This window comes from Leucopleurus acutus (genome assembly GCF_964270905.1).
Source record: "Leucopleurus acutus genome assembly, chromosome: 13".
Taxonomy (NCBI): Eukaryota; Metazoa; Chordata; class Mammalia; order Artiodactyla; family Delphinidae; genus Leucopleurus; species Leucopleurus acutus.
Window position 1 is genome coordinate 17,623,060 of NC_139155.1, and position 24,962 is coordinate 17,648,021.

Here is a 24,962-nt window from a genome sequence, read left to right on the forward strand (position 1 = left end):
GCACTCGTCCCGTGGTTACGTCACACTTTGCAAGTGAAGCACGAGGCTGAGGGGGGATTGCTGAGGAGAGGTCTGCCAATCGGGGATGTTTTCTGTGTTCAGGCTGCCACCGGTCTGCCTAGGTTCCCTCTTCTAGGGGCTCGGTGGTCGGAAGGCTGGGGAGGGCGGTGTTGGCTTATAGAGGAGCACTTCGCTGCTCAATGAAAAGATCTTTGTTGTGTCTCCCAGGTATTTGGAGAATTCTACTTCCAATAGGAATTTGGGAAGAAAACCAAAGCAATTTGCTGTTTGGAAGGCAGGCCTTACATCTCTGCCTGGTATGGAGGGGAGATGGAGCTTTGAGCCTGTTTGGACAGAAGAGAACTCTCACATGTGTCAGTACGGTGCTTGCAAACTACAGGAAGCGGGTAAGTGAGGGTTTCTTAACATCTGTCAACCTAACCTCTGATTTCTTCCACGGGCTGCACTCTGGATGCAGGGATCGGATGAGTTGACTGGTCTTTTCCCTTCTTAGCTTCTTTGTCTAAATTGTCTCTTAAAAAGCTAAAAGAGAACTACGTTACGTGAAATGCAAAATACTAGTACTCAATAAGGAACCATACAGGCTAGAGGCCAGTCTTTGCATATGTCTGAAACCCATTTGGTCAAAAGCTGAGAATGATTCATTGGCTAACATACAAATCACAGTGATGACTGAATCTTAGTAGTGACTTAATCATTTAATGGAATTGGAAGAAACTTAAACAAGACCAATTCATTTCATGAGTAAGAAGGGAAAAGAGAATCAATTTTAAGTAATCATGTCTTAAACTGGCATATTGATTTCTCTGAAATTTTGAGGTCATCTTTTGTTTCCAATGAGTAATTTTTCAGCATCCAATGAGATAAGGCTTAAAGAAGTTCTCTCATAAATACAAAAAGTTGCCCTAGAAATGATGTATCAAGTCCAGGGGAAAGGGAAAAAGCTGAACAGCTTAAATGTCACGTGTGCAAACAGTGATCAAATTCCCTTTCTCTGATAAATACTGACCTAAAAATATGCGTAATAATTCAACTCAACAGACCAAGAATGCACTTTCTCTTCTCCCTTAATTAGAAGTTTATATATACAACACTCTGGAATGGGGAGGTTTTACAGTGATCTCACTGGATCAGTGTGTCCTTCCAGGCTGTAAACCCCTCTATGAGCTCTAATAAATTAAGGCTGGCCACCTTTACAAGCAATTGATCATATGTGACTTTACGTTGAGATTCTAACTAGACAGATACTGAAATGCCTGTGACTATTTTTACAGGGTAAAAATGTTCAGTGACAAGCCCCAGGCCCCCTTCCTCTTTGCCAACGTGTGGCCCATCTCAGGCAGAGGCAGCACTGAGCAATGGGCACAGACTGGAGGAGAAGGCGGGAGGCTTGTCTGGGCTTTGCCTCTAGATAGATACTTGTGTTGGATAACTATTTCACTCCCCCGGGCCTCCAGGGGCTGGACTAAAAGATTCCTAAGGTCCCTTCCAGCTCTACTATTCAGTGATTAGAATTTCTATGGTCCAATCATTGGAAATCTCAACTGCGATAGCTCCAAAGCAGGGAACAGAGCTGGGACTGAAGGCCACTTCCAACCAGTCTTCTTCACCAATTTGGAGTTTGAATTTCAGGAATCCAATTACAGCAGCATCTGAACTTGCATCCTGAACATGTGGAGGGGACAGCAAACAAATGAGAGAAACACAGAAAATATCCCTTTCCAAATTAGCAGCCACTGTCGCATACATAACTATTTCTTTGGGGTATCTGAGCTGTGGCTGTACATACCATATGTCAGAGAGAATAGTTAAAATTATAAAAGAGCACAAGCAAAATGCAGACCGCACAGAGAAAGAAATCTTTGGTATCTTTGGTGTCATCAACACGATTAAAATTACAAATGGAAAAAGTCAGTGAGGTAGCCTTCTTTGGTTCTCACTAGAAATAGAAAGTTTTTCCTTTTTTTTTTCTTTTTTCTGCTTTTTTTTTTTTTTCCTTTTTTGTTTTGTTGTTTTACACGCACACAGAGTTCATTCTTGGAAGCAGCTAGTTTAAGGGTTTCCCTCTTTTTGCTGTTCTGATTTTTTTTTTTAATTTATTTTTTCCAGTTTCTGTACAGAAGCCCCAAAATCCAGGCTGGTGAAGCAGGGTCTCGGCTTACGTTTTCTGAATGCACAGGTTCGGGTTGAATAGTCATTGCTTGTCCACAAACTTTGCTCTGTTGTTCTGACAGCAAACAAACTGCAGTGCTCTCTATTGTTTTAAATAAAAAATATAAACTATATCGTGCACCTTTTGCAGATGCTGAATAAGTTAAATAAATAAGTTACAATATGAAGGCTCTGAGGGCCCCAATAATTAAAAGGTGAAGTTCGCCTGGTACCAGGTGGGGCTGTGAACTTAAATTAAATAATTTAATCACTGTTACTTAAACTATTTTCAAAGTTAATTCAAGAAGGAAAAATACCTCGATATTTTTTTTGTAACCTGTATTTCTTCCCTGTCTGTAACAGAACTTCTCTGCTTTATAAAGCAAAACTTCAAGGGAATTCTAAAAGGGATTGTGCATCTCTGACGCACAATTGGTCTAGGTTTTCATAAATAAGCACAAAGAGTAAAACCAAAGTAAAGAAAGATGATTAAATAATTACAAAAATCCTATACACTTGTGTGCTAAAAACTAATTTAAATAAATTAATTACATTAATGGTACTTAGCTGGTTGGTCATAACCCAAAGAGATGAAGGGAAAATAAAAAAGGTTTCTTTTGACTGTCTTCATTTTTCGATGGACAAAATGTATAGCTTCTTTCCATAGTCTAAATGAAAATAAAGCAGGAAATTCTAACGTCTACACTTTCTCACTTTCAAAAAGACCATTTAAGTGTGACAAGCATGAAAAAAAAAATCACCACGTTCCCTGCTCTAGCTAGTGCAGCACCCCCAAGACCATGTCACCATTTTCTCCACCCTGGAAACCAGAACTCACTTTCTCCTTATTAGTTCATGCTTTACTTTGCTATTTTTTCCTTCTTTTTCTTTTTTTTTTTTCTCTTTTTTTTTGGTGTGTGTCCTTTTTCAGGTCTTTGGATTTAGCTTTAGTTATGAGAGATCCAGAATAAAGCTATTCAACCGAAGTTATCAAGCACATGTGTCATTCTTACACAGATGATTAAATAATATCCAAGTTTTCTTGAAAGTTGAGTTTATCTTGGATGTGCCCAAATGAAGGTAATTCCAAGTGTACAGAATGAAGATGCTGGGATACTTTTTTTTTCTCCTGCACTTTAGTTTTCAATGTTACAATAAATAATAAAAAACAATGTACATTGTAGAAGTACCACATACATGTCAAATGATCATTTAAAATGTATTTATTGTAACAGATGACTATTTATGTACATATGAAGGTGTCTGTGCACACGTGTCTGTGCAGTCTGAACACTCAGAGGCAATGTGTGTCGCTGTGAGGATGTCTATGAGAATACGTGTTGAAAGGTGCATCTAAATCTGTATACACCCAAGCTGACAGACTGTATAAGGTTTAGGCAAACTTATCTACCAAGGTCTACGCTGTGAGAAATGCCTCTGCTAAAGATGGAAGAGAGTGGGAGACTTCCATGGAATGAACAGACCTGTGGCAATGTGTCTTTTTTTTTTCCTATACACATTTTCTCCACTAAAAGGGAATTAGCTGGTTAATCCCAGGCAACCAAACTCAACACTGGAAAAGCTTAGGCTCAAGCTTCAACTTGCCTCAGGCTGTCAGAGCCTTTTCGGTATCGGAGAACAATGAATACTTCCGGTCCCCATGGGATTCATGGAATAGCCCATCAGCTTCAACTGTAAGTTCTGTGTCTACCTATGTGAAGCCCTATGTTATTTTAATATATATATGTATATGTATACACACACACACACACACACACACACACACACATATATAATTTTATAACCCATTCTGAGACTTTCTAAAACTAACAAACCCTCCCTTCCCCCTACCCTTGGAAAGAAACAAATCAAAGGTAGAAAATAGGCACTGGGACATCCATATTTAAAGCCAATGTCATTAACTTAGGAGATTTATACAGCAAACTTGGGCGCACCTTCTGCCTTTAGTAAGGATTTTGTGGCCTTATCTGAAAACTAGAATCTCCTGTTGTTTTAGAGGTGACTTGGTCTTAACTAAACGTACAAAAGTATTAAGTTCTCCAGCCTTACAGGTAAACATCCGAACGTTACAGACGTAACAGCTCTATCCCTTTTCTGTCTACCGTCTTTCACTCTCTCTTCCTGGTTAGGCTAACAAGTCTGAATCACAAGGCATCAGCAGCAACAGCAACAAAAAATCAGCTCTGATCTGTTAGGATTCGGGACAGTTATCATCACAGTACCTGTGTCTGGGCTTTGGGGTCAACCTTGACCGCACGTATCACCTCTTTTTCTCTACTTTTTCATATACTCCATTATTCTTCAACAACACTGGAACCCAGCCTGTTCTTCTTCTATGTTTAAAAATTCCTACTATACAACCTCCTGAAAAACAGAGTTCACCACAAAGGTATACTGTCATGACATTTTGGTAACGGTCATCAAAAAGACGCTTCTATAATTCTACCAGCATTTTTAGAAGTGGGAAAGTGTTCCCCCTGCACCCAGTAATGATATTTAAAAAAAATATGTTCAACTTTAATTTATTGGCATGACCAGGTGGGCACCCAGCACAGATAAAGTAAAATGGGTGATCATCTAAAAGGTATCTATGACAACACTGTAAAGCAGTTATACTCCAATAAAGATGTAAAAAAATAAATAAATAAAAAATAAAAGGTACTTATATTTGGCTTTGAAATACATCGTTTGATTCACAAAAATGTATGTATGTGTATCAGATTTATTCCTAATTTTGATTTAATTTTAGCTAGTAATAAAAATTAGCTTGAATTTCCAAAGCCCATAATTGCCAAGAGCCTGCAGGAAAAGAGACACTGCAGAGGTGATGCCTTGATTTCTTCAAAGTGTCACGTTGGTACCTTCATGCCTCATTCCCGCCTGTACTGTTAAGTGGTACAACCTACACACTACTTTACATTTGAGAAAAGCCTTTAAATATTGTGGACGAGTTTTTATTGTTGTTGCTGTTTTCTTTTTAAAAAGAAATATATTGGCTCTTTTTTTTAATAAAAATTTCTTGGAATGAAAGAATTGTATCCCCAGGACCAAAATCACATTGAAAACAAAAGTAAGCAAGCCTATTTCCCTAAAGAAATAAAGAATTTTCCACTCAATAGCCTTTGGATTTCTGTTGCTTCGAGAATGTGAATTTTGGTTCAGAACTGTCCCTTCACACTGCCCCTGTCATTGCTGGTGGCTGAGGCATGCCTGGAATTTTTCTTGGATTGAGGAAATGGATCCTCAATCCAACAGGTTAAACGTTGAAGTCCAAAGAGTTATTTTTTTCTGAAATTATTAACTTAAAATAAGGTTTAAAAATGTTTGAGGAAACTTACTGGGTCAAATTCCATTACCTTCCAGTTTGCAGGGTTTTTTTTTTTTCTTTCAGCTTTTTAACAAATTGAAATTCTGTAGGGCTTAATTTTTCAATACACAGATATATAGATACACACATGTATTTATATATGTACGTAAATAATTTTTTAGAAGCAAGCACTTCTCTCTGGTATGGCATTATCTGGTACGAGACATTTATCAAAAGTCCCTAGCGGGAAGTTCTTGCCTTTTTTTACATTATGACATCTTCCTCTGGTCACCAGGAGCGCCGAGGGTGTATGTGACTACACCTGGTTTGACCAGGGTTGAAATCTCAGGCCACAAAGGCAGCCTTTTTCAGTTTAGACATCTTCATAGGATGCCAGAGACCCAAATGCTGACATTAGCATGCCGAAGGATCACTAACCAAAGCAAGCAGGCTCGGTTCCTCAGTCCAATCTCTAGAAGAACAAGCATTTCCATTGGCCATGAGTCACAAGGATTCATTTAGAGATACCCAAGTTGAAATTCATTTTGATCCACCCATAGGAGAGTTCCCCTGCTGAAATATGCTCTTTTCTTGGTCATTTGACAAAGGAGACATGGAGAATGGGCAAGAGACAAAGTGACACAGGGCAAAGTCAAGGAACATCCCCAGGTAGGATGAATTATAGAAGCCATGGAAAGTCGCCTTCTCTAGTGGCTCCATGGCTGCTGCCCCTGCAAAGGGAGACCCACACAGTGGGAGGAAGGAGGTGGCATAATAGACAATGGGGTTCCCAAGGGCAGGACTCTGGGGTTCCCCCCAAACCCTGCCTGTGTTTTCTCTCTAGGACTGAGACACCCGCACCCCCCAACACCGCTGCCTCACCCCAGTGCCGGCCGTGGCTGCACACAGGCTTGTCTAAACTAATTGGTCATTACCACCCTGAGGAAACCTGATCAACCCATTGCAGCAGGAGTTGGACTTCCCCTGTGAGAAGTCCCTTTGGTGGATTTACTTACTGAGGGGCATCTGGAACACCCTGATGGGACAGGGTAGTTCCTGGAGAACAGACCTCTGGGCTGGCCTCATCTCTGTAACTGGTGGGAATGGACCACTGAGCTTTCCCAGCAGTTAGAGAAGATGAACACTCCCTGGCCACGGCCCAGAACTGGTGGATGGACCTCACTCACCACCCTGATCATGGTTGAGACATAGAGTAGAGAAGACTCAAAATACAAATAAAACTCATTCGTCCCATGATCCACTTAGCAACAGGTGAACTGTTGAAATGCTTACACTTGACTTTCAACCTTACCCAGGAATTTTCACAGAAATCTGAATACTCTAAATCATCCACAGCAGCAAATATACTCTGGGATGGCATGAGAAATGAGCAAAGTTCTGAACTGAATGCTTAAGAAATGAAGCACTTGACAAAAACAAGATGTGAATTGGAACAGCAATAACTTTGGGTTATCACCAGTGTCAAGTTGAATCTATATATGTATTCATATATTATATATATCTCTTTCTTTAGAAATGCAACCTTTACAGCTGATTTTTAAAAAGCTAATAGAAAAGTAGAAACTGACAATTATTTTTACCCATTTTCCCCCACCCCCAATGAAGCCCTGTTAGGATGTAGCGATCACGTGAAGACGAGGCTTGTCAATTCCTCTATAAATTCTTTGGTTCTGTGGCTTGGGAGAGGATGTGTCACCGAGACCCCTACCCTTGACCCTCACTCCCCTTCCCTCCCCTGACGATGAGACTCTGAACATAGAAGGAACCAAGACTAAGGATTAAGCGTAACATTCAAGTGACAATATTATTCCCCACGCTCCGCCGAGCAGAGAGGAGAACTGTTCAGTATCCCAACATCTTAAACTTGGATTCCATGGAACCCTTTGAGAGATTCCATGTCGGGTAGAAAGCCATAAAACAAAATGATAGGGAAACAATAAAATCAAACAAATGACCCTTTCCTTTCGTGGCTCAGAAACAAAATTGATTACCTTTACACAGATCAATGGCGCTATTAGTATTTAAGCCAGGCAAGAGGAGATAATGAACTGAAACAAAGGTGTGAGAAATCCTCATCTTTGGTATTGTAGCTGTTGAGGTTTCTGTTGCTCTGTTCCGTGTTCTTTTGAAAAACTGCATAGGCACAAATTAAAGACAATCTTCAACTTTTAGATTACCGCATGAGTTGTCAAATGAAGCAGCAGCCACGGAGGCTTTTCCTTCTTTCTCTTCCTGTCTCAACCCTTTCTTTAAAATCTGCTTCCAAAAAATGTCCCAAGAGGTCTGTTTGAACACAGTGTGTCTCGCTGTTTTTCTGTTTCTGGGTTTTTTTTTTTTTCTTTTCTGGCGAGCTTCCTTCTCGGTGGTGGTGATTTTCGGTGATTTACGTTTTTATTTATTTATTCATTTTAATGGGACAGTTTTGTTTGTTGCAGAAGTAGGTGCAGAAAAAGTTTCTTTGGTTTCGATTAAGTAATTCATAAAAAAAGTCAGTCTCAAGTGTCTGTAAAGAATCATTGCAGTGTTTGGCTTGCTTTGAACACCCCCGTGGTGCCCACCTGGGGCCATTCACTGGTAAATATGCACATGGTGACCTTTGCAATCTCGCAGGGTTCTGTGGGTGCTCTTCCATTTGCCGTGGGAAGGTGACAGCCAGGAACCAGAAAGCCACTCGCTGGGTGGCTTGGCTAACATCCTTGGTGTAGCCGGTCCACTCAGCCTGACGATGAACCAAATGCAAGAGCTGAATGCCATTCGGAGTTGCAGAGGTTTTCTGACTTCTAAGAAGTAATCACAGTATTTTTCAGGCTAGAAAATGGCAAGTAATAAATGTCTTTGGTTTGCAGTATTCTGCTTCCTTGGTGTGCTGTGTTTTCTCCAGATTTATTCAGCTGTTTTGCTAGATGATTCAACAATGGAAGAGATTCAGGACTAGATGACGGTTATGAGTCACACGTATGGTGGTTTGAATTATTTATTTTTTACTTGCTATGAAACACTGAAAACGTCCCTACCGATGGGATGGACAAGGGAACAACCCAAATCTGAAGGAGCGAGAATGTATCATGTGGTCATAATGCACAATAGGAGGAACCAGGTGACAGATAACCAAGAAGGATACATTTATGATCTAAAAAAATCTAGATCTTTTAAAATGCTGCATTTGCTCCGTGTACTGCAACAGTTAAATTGGCCTCCTGAGTGTGCGTCTGCATTATGTACAAACAGAATTTGTAGCAAACTGCAAAATGTGCTTGAAGCCATATTCCCAATGATTCCCTCATGACTTCCTAACTGGTGTCTTGAAAATCGAGATGCGGTGAATCCAGAACCTTCCTGACTTCTCTGTTTATCTTCGTTGTGCTTGATACTTTGAGCTCAAGTGAACTGATCTGGGTTTTTTTTGATGGATCCAAGACCACGTGAGATTTCCAGGAGGTAAGGAAAAGAAAATTGTAAACTGGATCAACTTAAAGCTTTCTAAACCATTCAATGAAAAAGATGCCTGAGTTGGAAAAACAGGTCCTCGGATTCTTTTTTTTAACTTCCATATTTAAAACTTGTGCTCAGTAATTGTCATTCTGATGTTTTTTTTTAATGTTATGGCTGTGAACGTTGGTGAACTATGGTATGATGAGGCTAAGCACTTGGAAAGCAAATGAGGTCATTCTTGTTGCTAGATTCTTCTCTTATTGTAGCATCTTGGGAACCCAAACTCAGAGTCCTTACACAGGCCAAAGTCCCACTATTACTCATGGGAACTTCGACTGCAAGAGGTTGACAGGACTCAGAGTGGGACCGTTGACGTTCTAAGCAATCCTGAGCTTGACTGACACCACACTGAAACTGACTTGCTGCAGAAAGGCCCCATTTGGGTTTCTGAGGTGCCTAGCACACTCGCTCAGAGGACAATGTCCGGTTCAAAGAGATTAGTTTTCAGCTTGCACTTGGACTCCATAGCCACTAAAAACCAACGAACAAAAAGAACACCTGGCCTATGATTACAGCTAGAATAGAATTTTCTTTTCAAGAGAATTGTGCTTTCAAATCACCAGTGAAGGGCCCCAGCTAAGAATCCAGCGTCTTTTTCCTTTGCATTTTCTTCTGGTATCTTTTGTCCTCATTTGGAGGTGACTTGTGCCCAACTGAGAGTCCTTCCATCACGCTTTGGTACAGGTGCCGGAGGCGGATGAGGGGCCCCCTGTGCTCAGATCGTCCTGCCACTTCTCCAGGCTGCGGCGCCGGGCATTCATGAAGAAGTTGCTGACGGTCGTAAGCTCCAGGCCCAGCTGCTGGGAAATGGTGATCTGCATCTCCTTGGACGGGCGCTTGTTCTCCTTGAAGATGGCGAAGAGCGTTCGGCGTTGGAGGTCGGTGAACACCAGGCGGGATTTCTTCTGGGAATTGGTCCTGTCTTTGTTTGGTTCTTGCTCTTTGCGTTTGCACGCTTGAAGGGGAAGAGAAGAAGGAGAGAGTCAGTGCGAGCGAGAACGTGATCCACTGAGAACAAAGTCAGTGGGGACGGAAAGTCAAAGGGGATGTAAACCGTTAAACTTTATTGTGCAAATTGCCCGGCTGTCAATAACCAGCCTTCCCAGTTCATCTATGGGTGATGGAAAGCATCGGTTAGTGGGGGAAGGGAGAAAGGAGGAAAGAGCAGGGCTGTTTACACAGTCTGGCTTTGAACCAAATGCTTTCCCTCTCACTCCCTACCCACCACTGCCACCCCCTTAAAACTCTTTACCTGTGAAATCAGGTGCTCTGGAGGGATCAGTGACTTCCCCAGGGGGAAGCCTGGTTACCAAGTTCCTCTTTCACGGTCACCCTCTGGAATTGTTTACAGATGAGCCACAGTGACTTTCCGGAGTCAAAACTTAAAAGTGCGTAATTTCTCAGAATCAAAGCTTCCACCCTCGTGACTCAAAGAATTGTTAACAGAATGAAATTAGAAGTGACAGAGTGATGGTATCATCCCGACCCCAAATCCCCTTCTTCTAGACTTTTGAAAAATAAAAAAAATAAAATCAAACAGGGAGGGAAAGACTGTGAAAAAATTGGTTTAACCAGTTTTAATTTGGCTGGTTGGAAGTAAAGCCAGTACAAGACCAGGGCTGAGGTTGGCAAAAGAACCCAGATTTGCAGTGGATTATTTTAGGGCCCTAGATGCGTCAATTAGTAGATGCGGAGGCTCTGATTCAGTAGATGGGCATCCACATCTGGGGTGCCACGTGCAGCCAGGACATTAATTTCCGTGTCACTACCTCTGCCTTACCCTACAAGTTTCTAGAAGGCAGGGATCAGGTCTGTGTGATATTTCCGACTGGCTCTTTCTGGAGCCACGGACATAAATGAATGCTTGCGATGCTGATGACAAGTGGTGTCTTGACTCTTTCAGGAATTTGCACACTTCACAGACAGATTGGGTCTCAGAAAAGTAACTTTTTTTTTTTTTTTTTTTTTTGCGGTACGCGGGCCTCTCACTGTTGTGGCCTCTCCCGTTGCGGAGCACAGGCTCCGGACGCGCAGGCTCAGTGGCCACGGCTCACGGGCCCAGCCGCTCCGCGGCATGCGGGATCCTCCCGGACCGGGGCACGACCCCGCGTCTCTTGCATCGGCAGGCGGACTCTCAAACACTGCGCCACCAGGGAAGCCCAGAAAAGTAACTTTTAAGGGCTAAATAATATTGTGCATACAAATCACAAATTTAAACATGGGAACATGTGTTAAAATCACTGGACAGAAACCACAGCTCATCCAGGGGTTTTGTGCCGCCTCAACAGAGCTAATCCAGGAAAGGCGAGGAGGGAGCAGAGGGCCGGCTTTGAGCATCCTTCCCTGGATCAAATCCTATTGGACATTCTGGCTCCAGGTTGAGAATTTCTTTGTACTCAACTGACATTCCCCTAAGGCTAGCAGTCGTCTGGAGTGCTGTCTGGAAGCCTTTTCATACTTCTCAAAGCCCTGATTTGTGAGTTTCGCTTCTGAGCTTTGGGTCAGGCCATTTTCTACTCTTTGCATTCTGCAGGGAGCATTTGGTATAGTGGGGCCGCTGGCTGCAGTTTGAGTATCAGGGGAACATCCTTCAAACTGATGGGTCTTCGGATTTAACCTAAGGACCAACACGCATAGCAAAGATATTCTGGAAGCTGAACTTCCCCCTACCCAACTGGCCATCCTCCCTGGTGGATGCTATCCGCCATGAAGGATCACTCCTGAAATAAGTGAAGAGCCATGATAAAAAGGGCAGGAACAGGAGAACCCTCAAAAAGGAACACTGTTGGGCTACGTCAGCTTTGCGGAACCCTCTCTTCCTGACTTTTCCTTCTCTCGTTTCTAAAAGTAAACATATTACCTTTGTAAATTAAACACAACACACACATACACACCTATAAAAACAGTATGTTTCCATCCCAAACCCCATTCTCTTGGGAGGTTTGGACGTTTTCAGATAAGGGGCATTTCCTCCGAAATGGGAACTCAGAGAGAAAGGGCTGAAACGTCTTACAGTCACCCTTCTCCCACAGGAATTTCCCGGTAATGATTTCTTCTTTGATTATCCCTGGGAGGATCTTACACTTCTGTTGGATAGTTACCATAACCTCATCTGTAGACTTCCTCTCGCTAGTGCAATCCTCTACAACAGTGCTTCTAAAGTTCAAGGTGCACAGGGATCATTGGGAAGCTTGCGCAAATGCAGATTCTGAGGCAGTCAACCCAGGCGGGGCCCGAGAACCTGCATTTCTAACGAGCTCCCAGGTCATGCTGCTGCTGCTAGCCCATATGCCTCGGTTTGACTAGCGAGCATTTACCTGATTTCTAAAATCTCAGAGGAGCACCCTGATGGAATGGAATGTTCTGGAACCAGATGCCTGGATTCTCTCACCTGCACTCCTTCACCTACAAGACTTGGGACCTCGGTAAATGACTTAACCTTTCAGTGTCCGTCTTCCTCACCTGCATAATGGAATAAGGTGCTCACCTCTGTAGAGGCTTACATGAGGCAAGGTGTGTGAATGCTCCCTCCCCACCTTCCCTCTGGCTGCATAACCCCAGTAATCCTGAGGAAGATAAACAGCAGAATTATTCTCACTTTAAAATGAAATAAATGGAGACCTGAGGGTGTAAGCGATTGACCTGAGGTCACATTCCAAGTTGGCTGCAGACCCAGGGCAAGAATCCAGCCCTTGGGTCTGTCCATCTTTCTCCCCTACAGAAATGGCATCCCACGCCATTGGCACCTTAGAGGGACTCTATCTGCACGGCAGCCTCGGAGGTTCTACCCCCCCCCCCCCCGAGATTCTGAATTTTACCTGGAGGGGCAGTGTTCTGGAATCTGGGGAGATATTGAATATAGTTCCCTGTGCTGTACAGTAGGTCCTTGTTCTTTATTTTATATACAGTAGTGTGCATATGTTAATCCCAAACTCCTAATTTCTTTCTCCCTCCCCATCCCCTGCTATCCCCTTTGGTAACCATAAGTTTGTTTTCTACGTCTGTGAGTCCATTTTTTGTTTGTAAATAAGTTCATCTGTATCACTTTTTAGATTCCACATACAAGTGATATCATATATTTGTCTTTCTCTGTCTGACTTACTTCACTTAATATAATAATCTCTAGGTCCATCCATGTTGCTGCAGATGGCCTTATTTCATTCTTTTTATGGCTGAGTAGTATTCCATTGTGTGTGTGTGTGTGTGTGTGTGTGTGTGTGTGTGTGTGTGTGTGTACCACATCTTCTTTATCCATTAATCTGTCAATGGATATTTATGTTGCTTCCACGTCTTGGCTATGGTAAATAGTGCTGCTATGAACATTGGGGTGCATATATCTTTTCAAAGTAAGAGTTTTCTCTGGATATGTGCCCAGGAGTGGGGTTTCAGGGTCATATGGTAGCTCTATTTTTAGTTTTTTTTTTAAGTTTTTGGCACGGGGGATCCTAGGTCCCCGACCAGGGATCAAACCCATACCCCCTGCATTGGAAGTGTGGAGTCTTAACCACTGGACTGCCAGGAAGTCCTATTTTTAGTTTTCTCAGGAACCTCCATACTGTTCTCCATAGTGGCTGTACCAATTTACATTCCCGGCAACAGTGTAGGAGGGTTCCCTTTTCTCCACACCCTCTCCAGCATTTATTATTTGTAGACTTTTGAATGATGGTCCTTCTGACTGGTGTGGTGGTGTATTTGCACTTTTAATAGGGAGTTTAGACAGTATTGATTCAGGTCCATGTTGGCCTGTCAGGTTATATTTGAAGATATATCTACATATGATTTAAGAAACAAATGTTAAAAGTTTAACGTTCAGCAACCTGCAGAGAGAGAACAGATCATCAGATCCTGTGTATGCCTTCCCAACAGCTCTCCAAAGACAACAGACTCTACACCAACAAACGCAAAGCTGCAGCCTGTGGTCTGCCAACGTACGGCAAGTCCAAAAGCCCAAAATAATGAGGCTGCAGGTACATAACCTGCCCCAAGTCCTCACAGCTGACAGTTGCCACCTCACGATTCTTACAAAAGCAGTTGGTCAGGAGCTGAAGGAAAATACAAACAAGAGGGCAAACGCCTGCTTTGAAAGTCTAAGAAAAAGTAGACAGATTGAATGATGTCTGGAAGCTGGAGGAAGGTGGGAACCTCAGAATTTCTCAGACAAGGTGTGAAGCTAGCTTTGCCCAGAGGCACAGTCAGAGTGTAAATGGTTTTGGTGTTAGAACATTACACGCTACAAATGCCCATTTCAAAACAGCTAGGGAAATGTCAAGTAGCTCCCTACGGCCCAGGAATGTGTGTTAGAAACCCAACAGACGGTGCTCATCAGTGGTGTGGATGGAGTGAGTTCCTGCCACTCACGATAAACTCTGCTCCAGGAGGGTGAGAGGTTAGCCCAGACTCCTGCAGGCACTGGGATCTGCTTCTCCTCCCTCTTCTAGGAAGGAAGCAGGGAGGGCGCACCATGGGGTGATGTGTGTGTTGCCTGATGGGAAGAGAGAGAAATCCCTCATTCTCCATCTTCCTTCCTCTTCTGGGGAAGTGGTCCCTGTGTGGGTCATGGAGGTTTGAGGGCTCATTTCTATTTCAAAGACAGGGAGAAATCATTTGTTTTTGCCCACAATGAGGCTACCTACTGGGGCTACAGTGCCTTTTCCCTCCTTTTGGGGGCAGGAACGATGTCAGCTCAGATGGGGAAGGCTGCCTGTCCCCCGTGGACCAGGACCTGGGACTCGCAGGTATATACAGATAGAGGTATCTGTGATTAGTAACAGAGGTGACAGCTACGGCCTAAGTAGGGTCCTGGGTAGACAAATTTTTCAAACCACTGGGTTCCCAGGGTGAAATAATAAGAAGAGAGGCCCTGGTTCAAGGCACAAGCCCTCCCCGAGACCGTGAGATGCCAATTCACCTCTTCCCAGGTGGCCACCCTCAGAGGGTCAGAGACGAAAGTGCATCTCCAAGCATGCGCCACTTCCCTGGAGCTGATCTTCCTAAACCAGGAGAGAAAGAAGAACTTCTCTCTACCACTGGCCCTTTCTCTTTGCCCTGCACACGGTCAGGCTGCTCCTGGGCATTCTCAGGAGCCCAGGGGAACTGGCCACAGCGCTGTCCAGTGCCCGCACAGGGGCAGCACGAAGGCGCGCCCCGTCAGGCACGTGGCAAGGCTGTAAAGCCAGAAGTCATTCCCATCAGGAGGCGGCTCACAGGCAGGTAAGGCAGGGTGAGGGGCGGTACCAGAGACTCAAGAAATAATATTAAGGAGGCCACGGAAAGCAGTGCGTCACCCCGGGGAGGGCCCTGGCGCCGACCCCAGAGGGCAGTGACTGTGTCGTTTCTCTGATGGAAAAGCCTCATTTTCACCCACCCCTCATTTTCCTTCTTGGGACAAAGGTCTTTGGTATTTGCCTGCTAGGGGTGGAGAGCTGTGGGAAGCTAGGGCCCGAGCCTCGGGGAGAGAAGGGAGGCAGGCTGAGAGGGAGAAGCAAAGCTGGGGAGGGCCGCCACCTCTGCGCCGCCCGCCTGGTTTTCGCCGTGGTCTCCTCTGGGAGGGCCCGTGCCTAGACGCGGGCGGGCGGAGCGACCTCGGCTGTAAGTGTCTGCAGGGTAAGGGGGGTGGTAAGGAGCTAGTTCTACGAGGCAGATCCAGGATCTACGAGGCAGATCCAGGTCATCGGAACCGCGCTTCGCTTTAACGCCTGGTCCCACAGCCGCAGGGGCTTCAGCTCTTCAAGGCCCCTGCGCGTCTCCCTCCGCCCATAACTCCATCCTCATGCCTGAGTCACAGAACGTCGGCGCTCCTGTCGGGTCTGGGGCTGTCGGTTTCACGTGGGGAGCTAGAGGTCAGCGAGGTGAGCCTGAGAGGCAGGCAAGGTCTGGACCCCCATGAGCACTTTCTCTCTTTATTTTTATTTTATTTTTAAATTTTTGGCCGTACCCCGTGGCATGCGGGATCTTAGTTCCCTGACCAGGGGTCGAACCCATGCCCCCTGCATTGGCGCGTCTTAACCACTGGACCACCGGGGAAGTCCCAGCACTTTCCACAGGCTCTTTGACGGGAACGTGGGGCAGAGGTGTGGATTCCCATTCTGCACGTGGTGAAGGTTCAGTGACTTGTTTAGGGTGACACAACTAGCGTCAGGGCTGAGACGTTGGCCTGGAAACCCCTTCCCAGCCCCCCCCTCGGTCCTGAGGGGCCGGGGAAGTAAGAGGCACCCAACACCGGCCCGAATCCTCGGTCCTCCCTGCTCTGGAGCTGAAACTACCCACGCTACTGGGATTTTGCCCCAAGAATTCAGGTCCCTGTTGAACAACTTCTGCTGTATTGGGCTGAAACGCTCCCATTTGTTTTTGGAGAATCCGGCCCCATCTCATGATTTGCTACAGAGTTACGAGTACCGGAAGGGCCCCTCGGGCTCCTTCAACAAGCTGACAGGAAAGGAAAATGTTTCATGGAAATGAATTACAGACTTGAAACAAAAGCCTTTGTAGTTTTATTTTTCTTGAGGCAACTGATGGGGGGAGAAGACTAAAATGGACGAGGGCAGGGCAGTTTCCATCCAACCTAAGTTCAAATTCAGCTCGGCCATTCACTAGCCGTGTGACCTGGGTACGATCACCGGGCCTCCCTCTCCCTTGGGGTGACTGGGCCAGAAATGATGGACGGGTCCATTCCATCCTTCGGATGGATTTGCCCTCCACGGTCCTCTCCCTCTGCCTGGTACCGCACAAATGCTGTCTTCCTCAGTGACATCTCCTGGAGGGCTCAGAAGAATGAAGGACATCGCTGGCTGTTAATCTGCGAGCTGTCAGACACAATCCGCGCTGCCTCTGAAGCCCCAGGCTGGGCAGGGGCCTCTTTGGGGGACACTTGCCCCACCTGCCTTAGTGAGAAATGGAATCGGGGCTTTTCTTTCCTTCTGGACTTGAAGCTTCTGTGTCTTTAACCTCCAGGACCGCCTCGCAGGGGTCATGAATGACCTGCTGGTGAAGGTGGTCTGAGTAGGTGCCGAGCGTGAGTCAGCAGCGGGGCAGTCGTGGTACAATGTGGTGTCGAGGTCTGGAACCGTCGGCCCCCTTTGGCTTGTCCTCTCATCTCTGATCTTGCCGATTTGTTTGCTCTCCGCTGGTTGTCTCCTTCTCATGAGCTTTCTGGCCTGTCCCAGTCCTCCAGGAATCCAGCAGCCCTTCCCTCTTCTGCCCCCGTGCTCCCCTTCCTGCCCCCCAGCTCCATGCTTCTCCTCCCTCACAGCCCAGCATCACCTCCCGTGTCGACCGGTTAGCCCTGGTGTCCTGTGGAAATGGACCTTTCCTTCCAACCCTCCTCCCTGGAAACCACAAACACACAGGCCGAAGAGAGGTCCTTGCAGAGGCCCTGGGGAGGTGAGGGGCCGAGCCCCCGCAGAGGAGGGGAACTCTGGCTCCACGAACACGATACCATGTCCAGAGATGCTCGAGGATGGGCAACGGAAAGCCACCCTCCAAGAGGTATCTGGAAGAAGCGCCAAAGTCTCAGGTGTAGGCCTAGAAGAATCTTTCTCAGTGTGGTTTCTGTCCCCAGGCTGGCTGCCCCGCCCCCAGGCTGGCTGCCCCGCCCCCAGGCTCCCCTCCTGCGCTGGCTGATGCTGAAAGCCTCCTGCTTCAGCTTAATCCAGTCAGTGGAAGGCTTAACCCCTGCCAGACTGACTGCACCCCTTCCCCTTTGGAAGAGGGCCGTTTAAATCCCCCTCCGCAGTCATTCTGTGCAACGTCCTCAGTACAAATGAGACACGGCTCTGAGCGCAGGCTTGGAGATGGGGGAGCTGAGGCTTCCAGGAAGCAGGTGCCCCCAAGGAAGTAAGGCAGCCCCACAGTGGGAAGGGAGGCTGACTAATTGCAAAACTGGCCCCAGTCCTTCTCGTCCCACCATCCCCATCTCCTGCAATGTCACTCTGCAGCTCCCCTCCAGCACGGGATGGAGTTCGTCTGTCTTTCCTGGATCTGGGCTGGTCTGGTGATTTGCTTTGGCCAACTGAATGTGGCAGAAGGAACAGCCCAGGCCTCGAGAAGCCGAGTGCCCTGTTCATGCTCTTGGAGCTCTGGCCGCCACATGACAAGCCCAGGCCAGCCTGGGTCAGCCCACCCCAGCTGCCCCAGCAGCTGACCACAGTGAGCCCAGTTGAGACCCCAGAAGCGTGGCCTGGACCAGCAGAACTGCCCAGCTGACCCGTAGACTCCTGGGCAAAAATAAACGTTCATGGCTTTATGCCACCGGTTTTGTGGTTCTGTGTTACGTGGCATTCCTGTGGTGATATACAGCTGACAAAGAAGCAAAGAACAGCTGTTGCCTTCCTGCCCAGGCAGGGAGTCACATGTAGGGTAAGAAGTCTCAGCTTGAAGTCACGACCTGGTTTCAAATCCCACGTTGGCCACTTATCAGCTGCATGACCTTGAGCCTCAGTTTCCTCATCTATAAAGTGGGGATACTAACTGCAAACCCCTCTGGACATCAAGGGGCTAGCTGTCATGTTGGTGTGCACAGTAGGTGCTCAGTAAATGTAAATATCCTTTCTTCCATCATAGAGAAAGAAGAAAGAGGAAGGGGGGTGAGAAAGTGAGGTTAAGAATTCATAGTCTGAAATGATTTGCCAAGACTTACTCAACGGTAGATGAAGTGTCCAGAGGGCTTAGAGCAAACAAAAGGTTAAAGATTTTTGTTTTCCTGGTGAAGCAGTCTCAGAGCCAATTCCCAGCCTCGTAGACAAGGTAAGACTGTGATGTGTTTTTACATACGTGTCAGAGATCCTAATAGGTTTTGGACCCCTGGCGTTTCCTAACATCACTAATTTATGTCCAAATACATTCTATACATGATGGGTATTGTTAGCCCCTAATAAATAATGCAGACGTGCTCTACTCTCCTTGCATTCAGTGAATACTTTCCCTGAATTGTTCAATGTGATCCTGCCAGGGCACTGGGTGGGTTGGGGAAGGAAGTCATTGGGGTGTGCCTTTTTCAGCGTGGTCACTTAACCTCCGAGTATATGGGTTTGAAAACGATGCCGAAGGAGAATCGTTTCCAGCTTTCAGCTGGAAAGCCTGAAGCTGCCGTCTTCCAAGGGCTGTGCAGAGCGGGAGAGTGACCTTCTCCAGCAACAAGGGCACACCCACAGGGGCTGGAGTCGGGTTGGAAAGATCAACTGAGGCAACCAACTGGGTTATGCTGCAAAAATCAATTACAAAAGTAAGGTCGTATTTGTACCTCCAGCCTTGTTTGGAGAATTCTGTGGGGTTTTGAGGTCAGAAGAGGGAAATCAACTCCTTTTACTTCCCTTTGTTACTGTCAGGATGGGAAGGAGTGATGGCGTCCAGGAAGGCTCCCTTCCTCTGGAACTAATTTGCATATTCAAGAGCTTTTAAAATAATAACAGCATCCCTTGCATTCAAATAGGGAAGCAAAAATAGAAGAGTTACATACTCTGATAGTACATATTTAATGTTCAGGAAGCCATCAGTGCTGAACAATGCCATCAATGCAGCCTCCTCGGGCCAGCAAAGGGAGAGGTGCTGGCACACTGCTACAGGGACCTGGAGAGGAGGGGTGTGACACACAGGACTTGGGGCTCAGGCTCTAAGCATTGGTCACTAAGGCCAGAAGGTGGCGCACCAATCACTCACCGGGGAGGCGGGAGGGCTTGATGAAGGGGGAGGGGCTGCAAAGGACAAGATCTTTTCATCATCATTTGATTATCTTGTGCTCTTCAAAACTTGGAAACTATAAGTAGTTTGCAGTTAGATGCTTTACAGTTTTCCCTGCTTCTCTTTGATTCCTGACCTTATTACTGAGCGCGACCTTGGTCCAGATGGTCACAGAGCCGGTAGGGTGAACTTGGCCCCTGAGAGCTGAACTCCAACTTCCCTCTTGTTTCTCCAAACATCCCTGGCCTGAGTCAAACGGGAAACTTAATGGCTTTGTCTCCAGGTTGGAGCTGGCTTTTCTCACAGACCAGATGCCCATCCGCTCAGGCAGCAGAGCCAGTGACATTCAGACCAGCGTCCATTTGGGTGGCCAAGAGCAGAGACAGGGAAGTTGCCTGCGCAAATGGATTTGGAGTCATTCCCGGTCCCTGGGGTTTTAGCCCTCCTTTCACTCCCTTCTAACTGGCCTTCCGTGGCGAGAAAAACCTCTAAGCCATTTAGCAAATTATCCTGGACAGACAAGGCAACAGGATCCGGGCTGAACAACCCATGTGCCAGTGAGGTAGCTGCTGCCCGGCCTATTAGAGCAAATATCACGGGCGGGAGATGCCAGAGCAGGAGGGAAAGAGGAGAGAGGAGGGAGAAAAAACAAGAGAGCAGGGGACCACGCATGCGTGAGCACACACCCCTCATTCTGGAGGCTCTGGAAGGGGTCGCATCCAAAGTGCAGAAAAGTCAGGAACCCCAGGAAGCCTGGCATTGCCCGGAACGCTTGAGCCCCACCTTAAGCTTCACTTCTGACCTGGGGCACGTCTCTGCCCATCTGGGTATCCCTGTGGTGCCCTCTTCCTCCCATTTGGAAATCACGGGTGATAAGTGCTAACTCTCTGCGCTCCCTCAAAACCCTGCCGCCCATGACTTCACTTGGGTTGGGTTATAAACATGTTGGTTGTGACAAACCAGCACCTCCCAGGTCTATTTATTGTCGCATGAGAGGCCGCCATCCGGTCACCATTCGCAGTTCCCTTGCCTCAAAGACATCCTCTGAAGAAAACAAGTTTAATTTCCTATCTCTATTTTCCCTTCAGTACAAAGTCACTGAAGGGGACTCAGCAAATGGGGTCCTTTGATGCCTGAAACTTGCTTATATAGAGGCCCAGTGTGGCCCCAGAGGGCGGATCTCCAGAAGAGGGTCGCCAGTCCTCTGCACCCGACTTGCCCACTCCTCCTACTGTCCCTCCCAGCAGGTTCTGCCTGTAGCTGGGGCTCGCTCATCCAGCGTGGATGTGCATTCTCCTCCTCCGCTTCCCTTTCAGCAGAAACTCTGGGAGTAAGAGGGGAGCCCCAAGGAACAGGTTTCTAACAGCAGATGTTCCAGGCAGCTGGTAAAACCACTGAGTCCTAGAAGGGCAGGACGTTAGAGACCATTTGGTCCTATCCTTTATTTTAGATATAAGGAGTCTGGGACTCTTAGGGGCATCACGATTTGCCCAACGCTGACCACAGGGAGTCAGTGACTGAGCCCTGAGAACCCAGATTCCCTTATTACTAGTTCAGTGGTGTTTTTATTTCCCCCTTGGCTATTAGAATAAATCTTTAGGGAGCACTCAGCCTTTGAAATCACGATTCCTGGTCATCTATTCTGCCTATGAAGAAGCCTGGCAAAGACAGACCTTTAGATCTGCTGCATATCTCTACTCGGCAAGCTATCCAGGAGGTTGTGAGTTGCTAAAACAAATATTTAATGCTGGATAGAACATCTCACTAAAAGTGGTTAGGAGAACCCAGTACAGCCTCTCCTAACTTCCCACTAAAATGATCTCGAAGACCTGGAATAAAAGGTAGAACTCACCAAACTGAACACTAGGACTGCCGTCAACCTGCGCGGGGGCATTTCTGAGGAATTCTCACCTAAACACAAGGCCAATGGAATTGGATTGAAAAAATAACACCTGAGTCCTCCAGCTGTTCAGAAATTCAAATTAAGCAGCCATCATTCAACTTGATAGGTGATGCCTTTTGAAATAGCCAGAGTGCTGTCCACTCCCTTCTACCTACTAATTGAGAACCGCAACTCTCAATAAACAATTGGGCAAAAAAATGGACGGTGGGGTGGGTAGGAGAGGGACTCCAGTGGTAGATCGAACCCTGGGAGGTATAGTTTCCACAGAGTGCTCCAGGTGAGCGTAAGGACAAGATGAAGGTTTGGCACTTGGTATCTTGGGGACTGATGCACATAAGCCATTTGACCAGCTTGTCAGCAGCTGAGGAATGGACGCAGGAGATCCACGTCAGTCCAGCAGGGCCAAATTACAAGAAAACTGGTTAGACTGTAGGAGCTGGGTTAGGTATATCAATTGACAATTTAGTGTAGGTCTACAAGGGTGAGTGCACCAACATCCAGAAAGGAGGCTGTGAGGACAACACACACCCTTCCTATTAATTATATCAGGCCTGACTGGGTTTTTCTCATTTGAGTATGAATATATAGGACAAAAGGAAAGAGATGGAAAATACTGGGAAACAGAAAAACAGACCACCATCTGAAATCAGAGAAAATTCATCTGAAAATATCTTATAGACACTTAAAGAACATTTTAGAGAGTCATTTGGTATCTCAAGATAATGCAAAAAGAGATGGCTTCTATGAAACAGGAACAGAAAATGATTAAGAAGAAAACAAGAGAGAACTCTATAAATAATAGCAGGTAATAAAGAAAACACAAGATAAGAGATGGGAAAGACAAAAAAAATTCTTGCAGGAAAATGAGAAATACATAGCATCGGAGGAAATTAAGAGCAAAATTTATACCATAGTTGTAATGTTAGAATTTATGCAGTTCAGGTGGTCTTTCCTGCAGGGAAGCACTCTTAGTTATATAATGACTCAAAAAGTATATCTGTGTACTCTTTATGAAAAGAAAACTGAAGACATACTCCAGCTTCCTTGGAACATAGCAAAATTAAAAGCTCAAGAATGTGATACTGTCCTAAAAAAGGACTGGCCAACAGCTCTGTGTGGCTATGAATACTCCTGAACATATCCCAAACATCCAAAGGGGTATCATTACATTAACAATCAGCACGTTTTTGGAAAGGCTACACCAATGAATCTTCAGGAAGGTAGAAGGTTTGGTGCCTCCTTTTGCAACAGGATTTCAATGGTATTTAAAAAGAAATAATTCCATTATTAATGATTTTCATCATTATGTAAACAGCATAGTTTGAAAAAAGGAAATTCTACTGGAAAATTATTTCCCCCTTGCAGAATCTAATACCGGATTCATAAGTGCAGTTAAAGATGATTAAATATATGTCAAATTATGAAAAACAAAACAACTAAAAAAAAAACCCTAGAAGGAACATTTCAATGTGTTAAGTCTCAGGTGAGGCCTGAAAGCACCAGTATCATTCAGTATTATGCTGTAAAAGTAGCCAATGCAATAAAATAAGAAAAAACAATAAGAAGTGGGAATTTTAAAAGGAATGAAACTAATTGATAAAATGACAAAATTTGACATAAACTGAGTGCTCATGATTTGATGGGCATTTTTGAAGTTGTACTAACTCATTCAATTTTTAAAATCAACCTATGAGGTGGTTTACAATTAATTATCCTGAGTCACAGAGGATTAAGCAAATTACTTAAGATTACATAGAAAGTAATAGAGTTGGGTTTCAAACTCAGGTAGTCAGATTCTAAACTCCTTGTACCTAACAGCTACCCTATCTTGCTTCTCTAGGCAGAAACAGAACCCTCATAAAAATAAGTTAATATGATTTTTTAACCTAGAAACCCCAAAAGCTTCAATACTCAAATTATTAGAACTAATAAGAAAGCTCAATAAGGTGGTCAGTTTTAAGATGAACATACGAACATCAATATTGATTAACATCCATAGAAAATCCAAGATTATACACAGATAAACTATTAGAATGAATATGAGAATTTAGCAAGGTTCCTAGACTCCAGATCCATAGACAAAAATCAACTGTATTTCTATATAACACAACAAGCAGAAAACGAAGACGATACCATTTATAATAGGATTAAAATATCAAGTACATAGAAATAAATCTAACAATAGGTATGTAAAACTTTGACAAAGAGAACTATAAACTTTGTTAGAGAAATTAAAAAGTACTAAATAAATGGATTGGAAGACTCAATATTGTAAAAAGTTTAATTCTCTCCATGTTGATCTATAGATCCAACCAAATCTTTAATAAAAATCTCAGCAGATTTCTCTCCTTCCCTTTCTTTCTTCGTTCTTTCCTTTCAGTTTTTGGGATTTGACAAGCTGATTCTAAAATCTATGTGAGGACTTCCCTGGTGGCACAGTGGTTAAGAATCTGCCTGCCAATGCAGAGGACACAGGTTCGAGCCCTGGTCCGGGAAGACTCCACATGCCACAGAGCAACTAAGCCCATGCGCCACAACTACTGAGCCTGTGCTCTAGAGCCTGCAAGCCACAACTACTGAGCCCATGTGCCACAACTACTGAAGCCTGTGGGTTAAGAGCCCGTGCTCCACAACAGGAGAAGCCACCGCAGTGAGAAGCCCACGCACCGCAATGAAGAGTAGCCCCCGCTCGCCACAACTAGAGAAAGCCCTCGCACAGCAACAGAGACCCAAAGCAGCCAAAAGTAAATTAAAAAAAAAAAAATACAATCAATGTGAGGATGCGAAAAATCAAAGAACGTTCAAGCTATTCTTTTTGGGGTTTTGTTTGTTTGTTTTGGCCACACCGCATGGCTTGTGGGATCCTAGTTCCCCAACCAGGGATGGAACCTGGGTTTCCTGCAGTGGAAGTGCAGAGTCCTGACCCCTGGACCGCCAGGGAATTCCCTAGTCAAGCTATTCTTTTTTTTTTGCGGTATGTGGGCCTCTCACTGTTGTGGCCTCTCCCGTCGCGGAGCACAGGCTCCGGACGCACAGGCTCAGCGGCATGGCTCACGGGCCCAGCCGCTCCGCGGCATGTGGGATCTTCCCGGATCGGGGCACAAACCCACGTCCCCTGCCTCGGCAGGCAGACTCTCAACCACTGTGCCACCAGGGAAGCCCTAGTCAAGCTATTCTTGATGAAGAAGAGCAGATGGAAGGACTTGCTGTCTTAGCTATCAAGACCTCTAATCAGACTCTAATTGTGTAGTATTGGGACAAGGATATACATACAACTAGACCAGTGTAACAGAAGAGAAAGCCTACAAACAGATCCACACACCTATGGATATGGGATTTAATGAGAAGATTCGCACGTCAGAACACGAGGAA

The 24,962-nt window shown here is 45.4% G+C and overlaps 1 protein-coding gene across 1 annotated transcript in view; it reads right to left on the bottom strand.

Moving 5' to 3' along the window:
• Positions 1-1,974: 1,974 nt before the first annotated feature.
• ONECUT2 (one cut homeobox 2) overlaps positions 1,975-24,962 on the bottom strand; it is a gene marked incomplete at its 5' end in the record, with an annotated part of 47,410 nt that continues 24,422 nt past the window's right edge. The window contains one exon of the mRNA XM_082852919.1: positions 1,975-9,968. Within this exon, the coding sequence (XP_082709045.1) occupies positions 9,682-9,968 (287 nt within the window). The 3' untranslated portion in view covers positions 1,975-9,681. The remainder of the gene's footprint in view (positions 9,969-24,962) is intronic.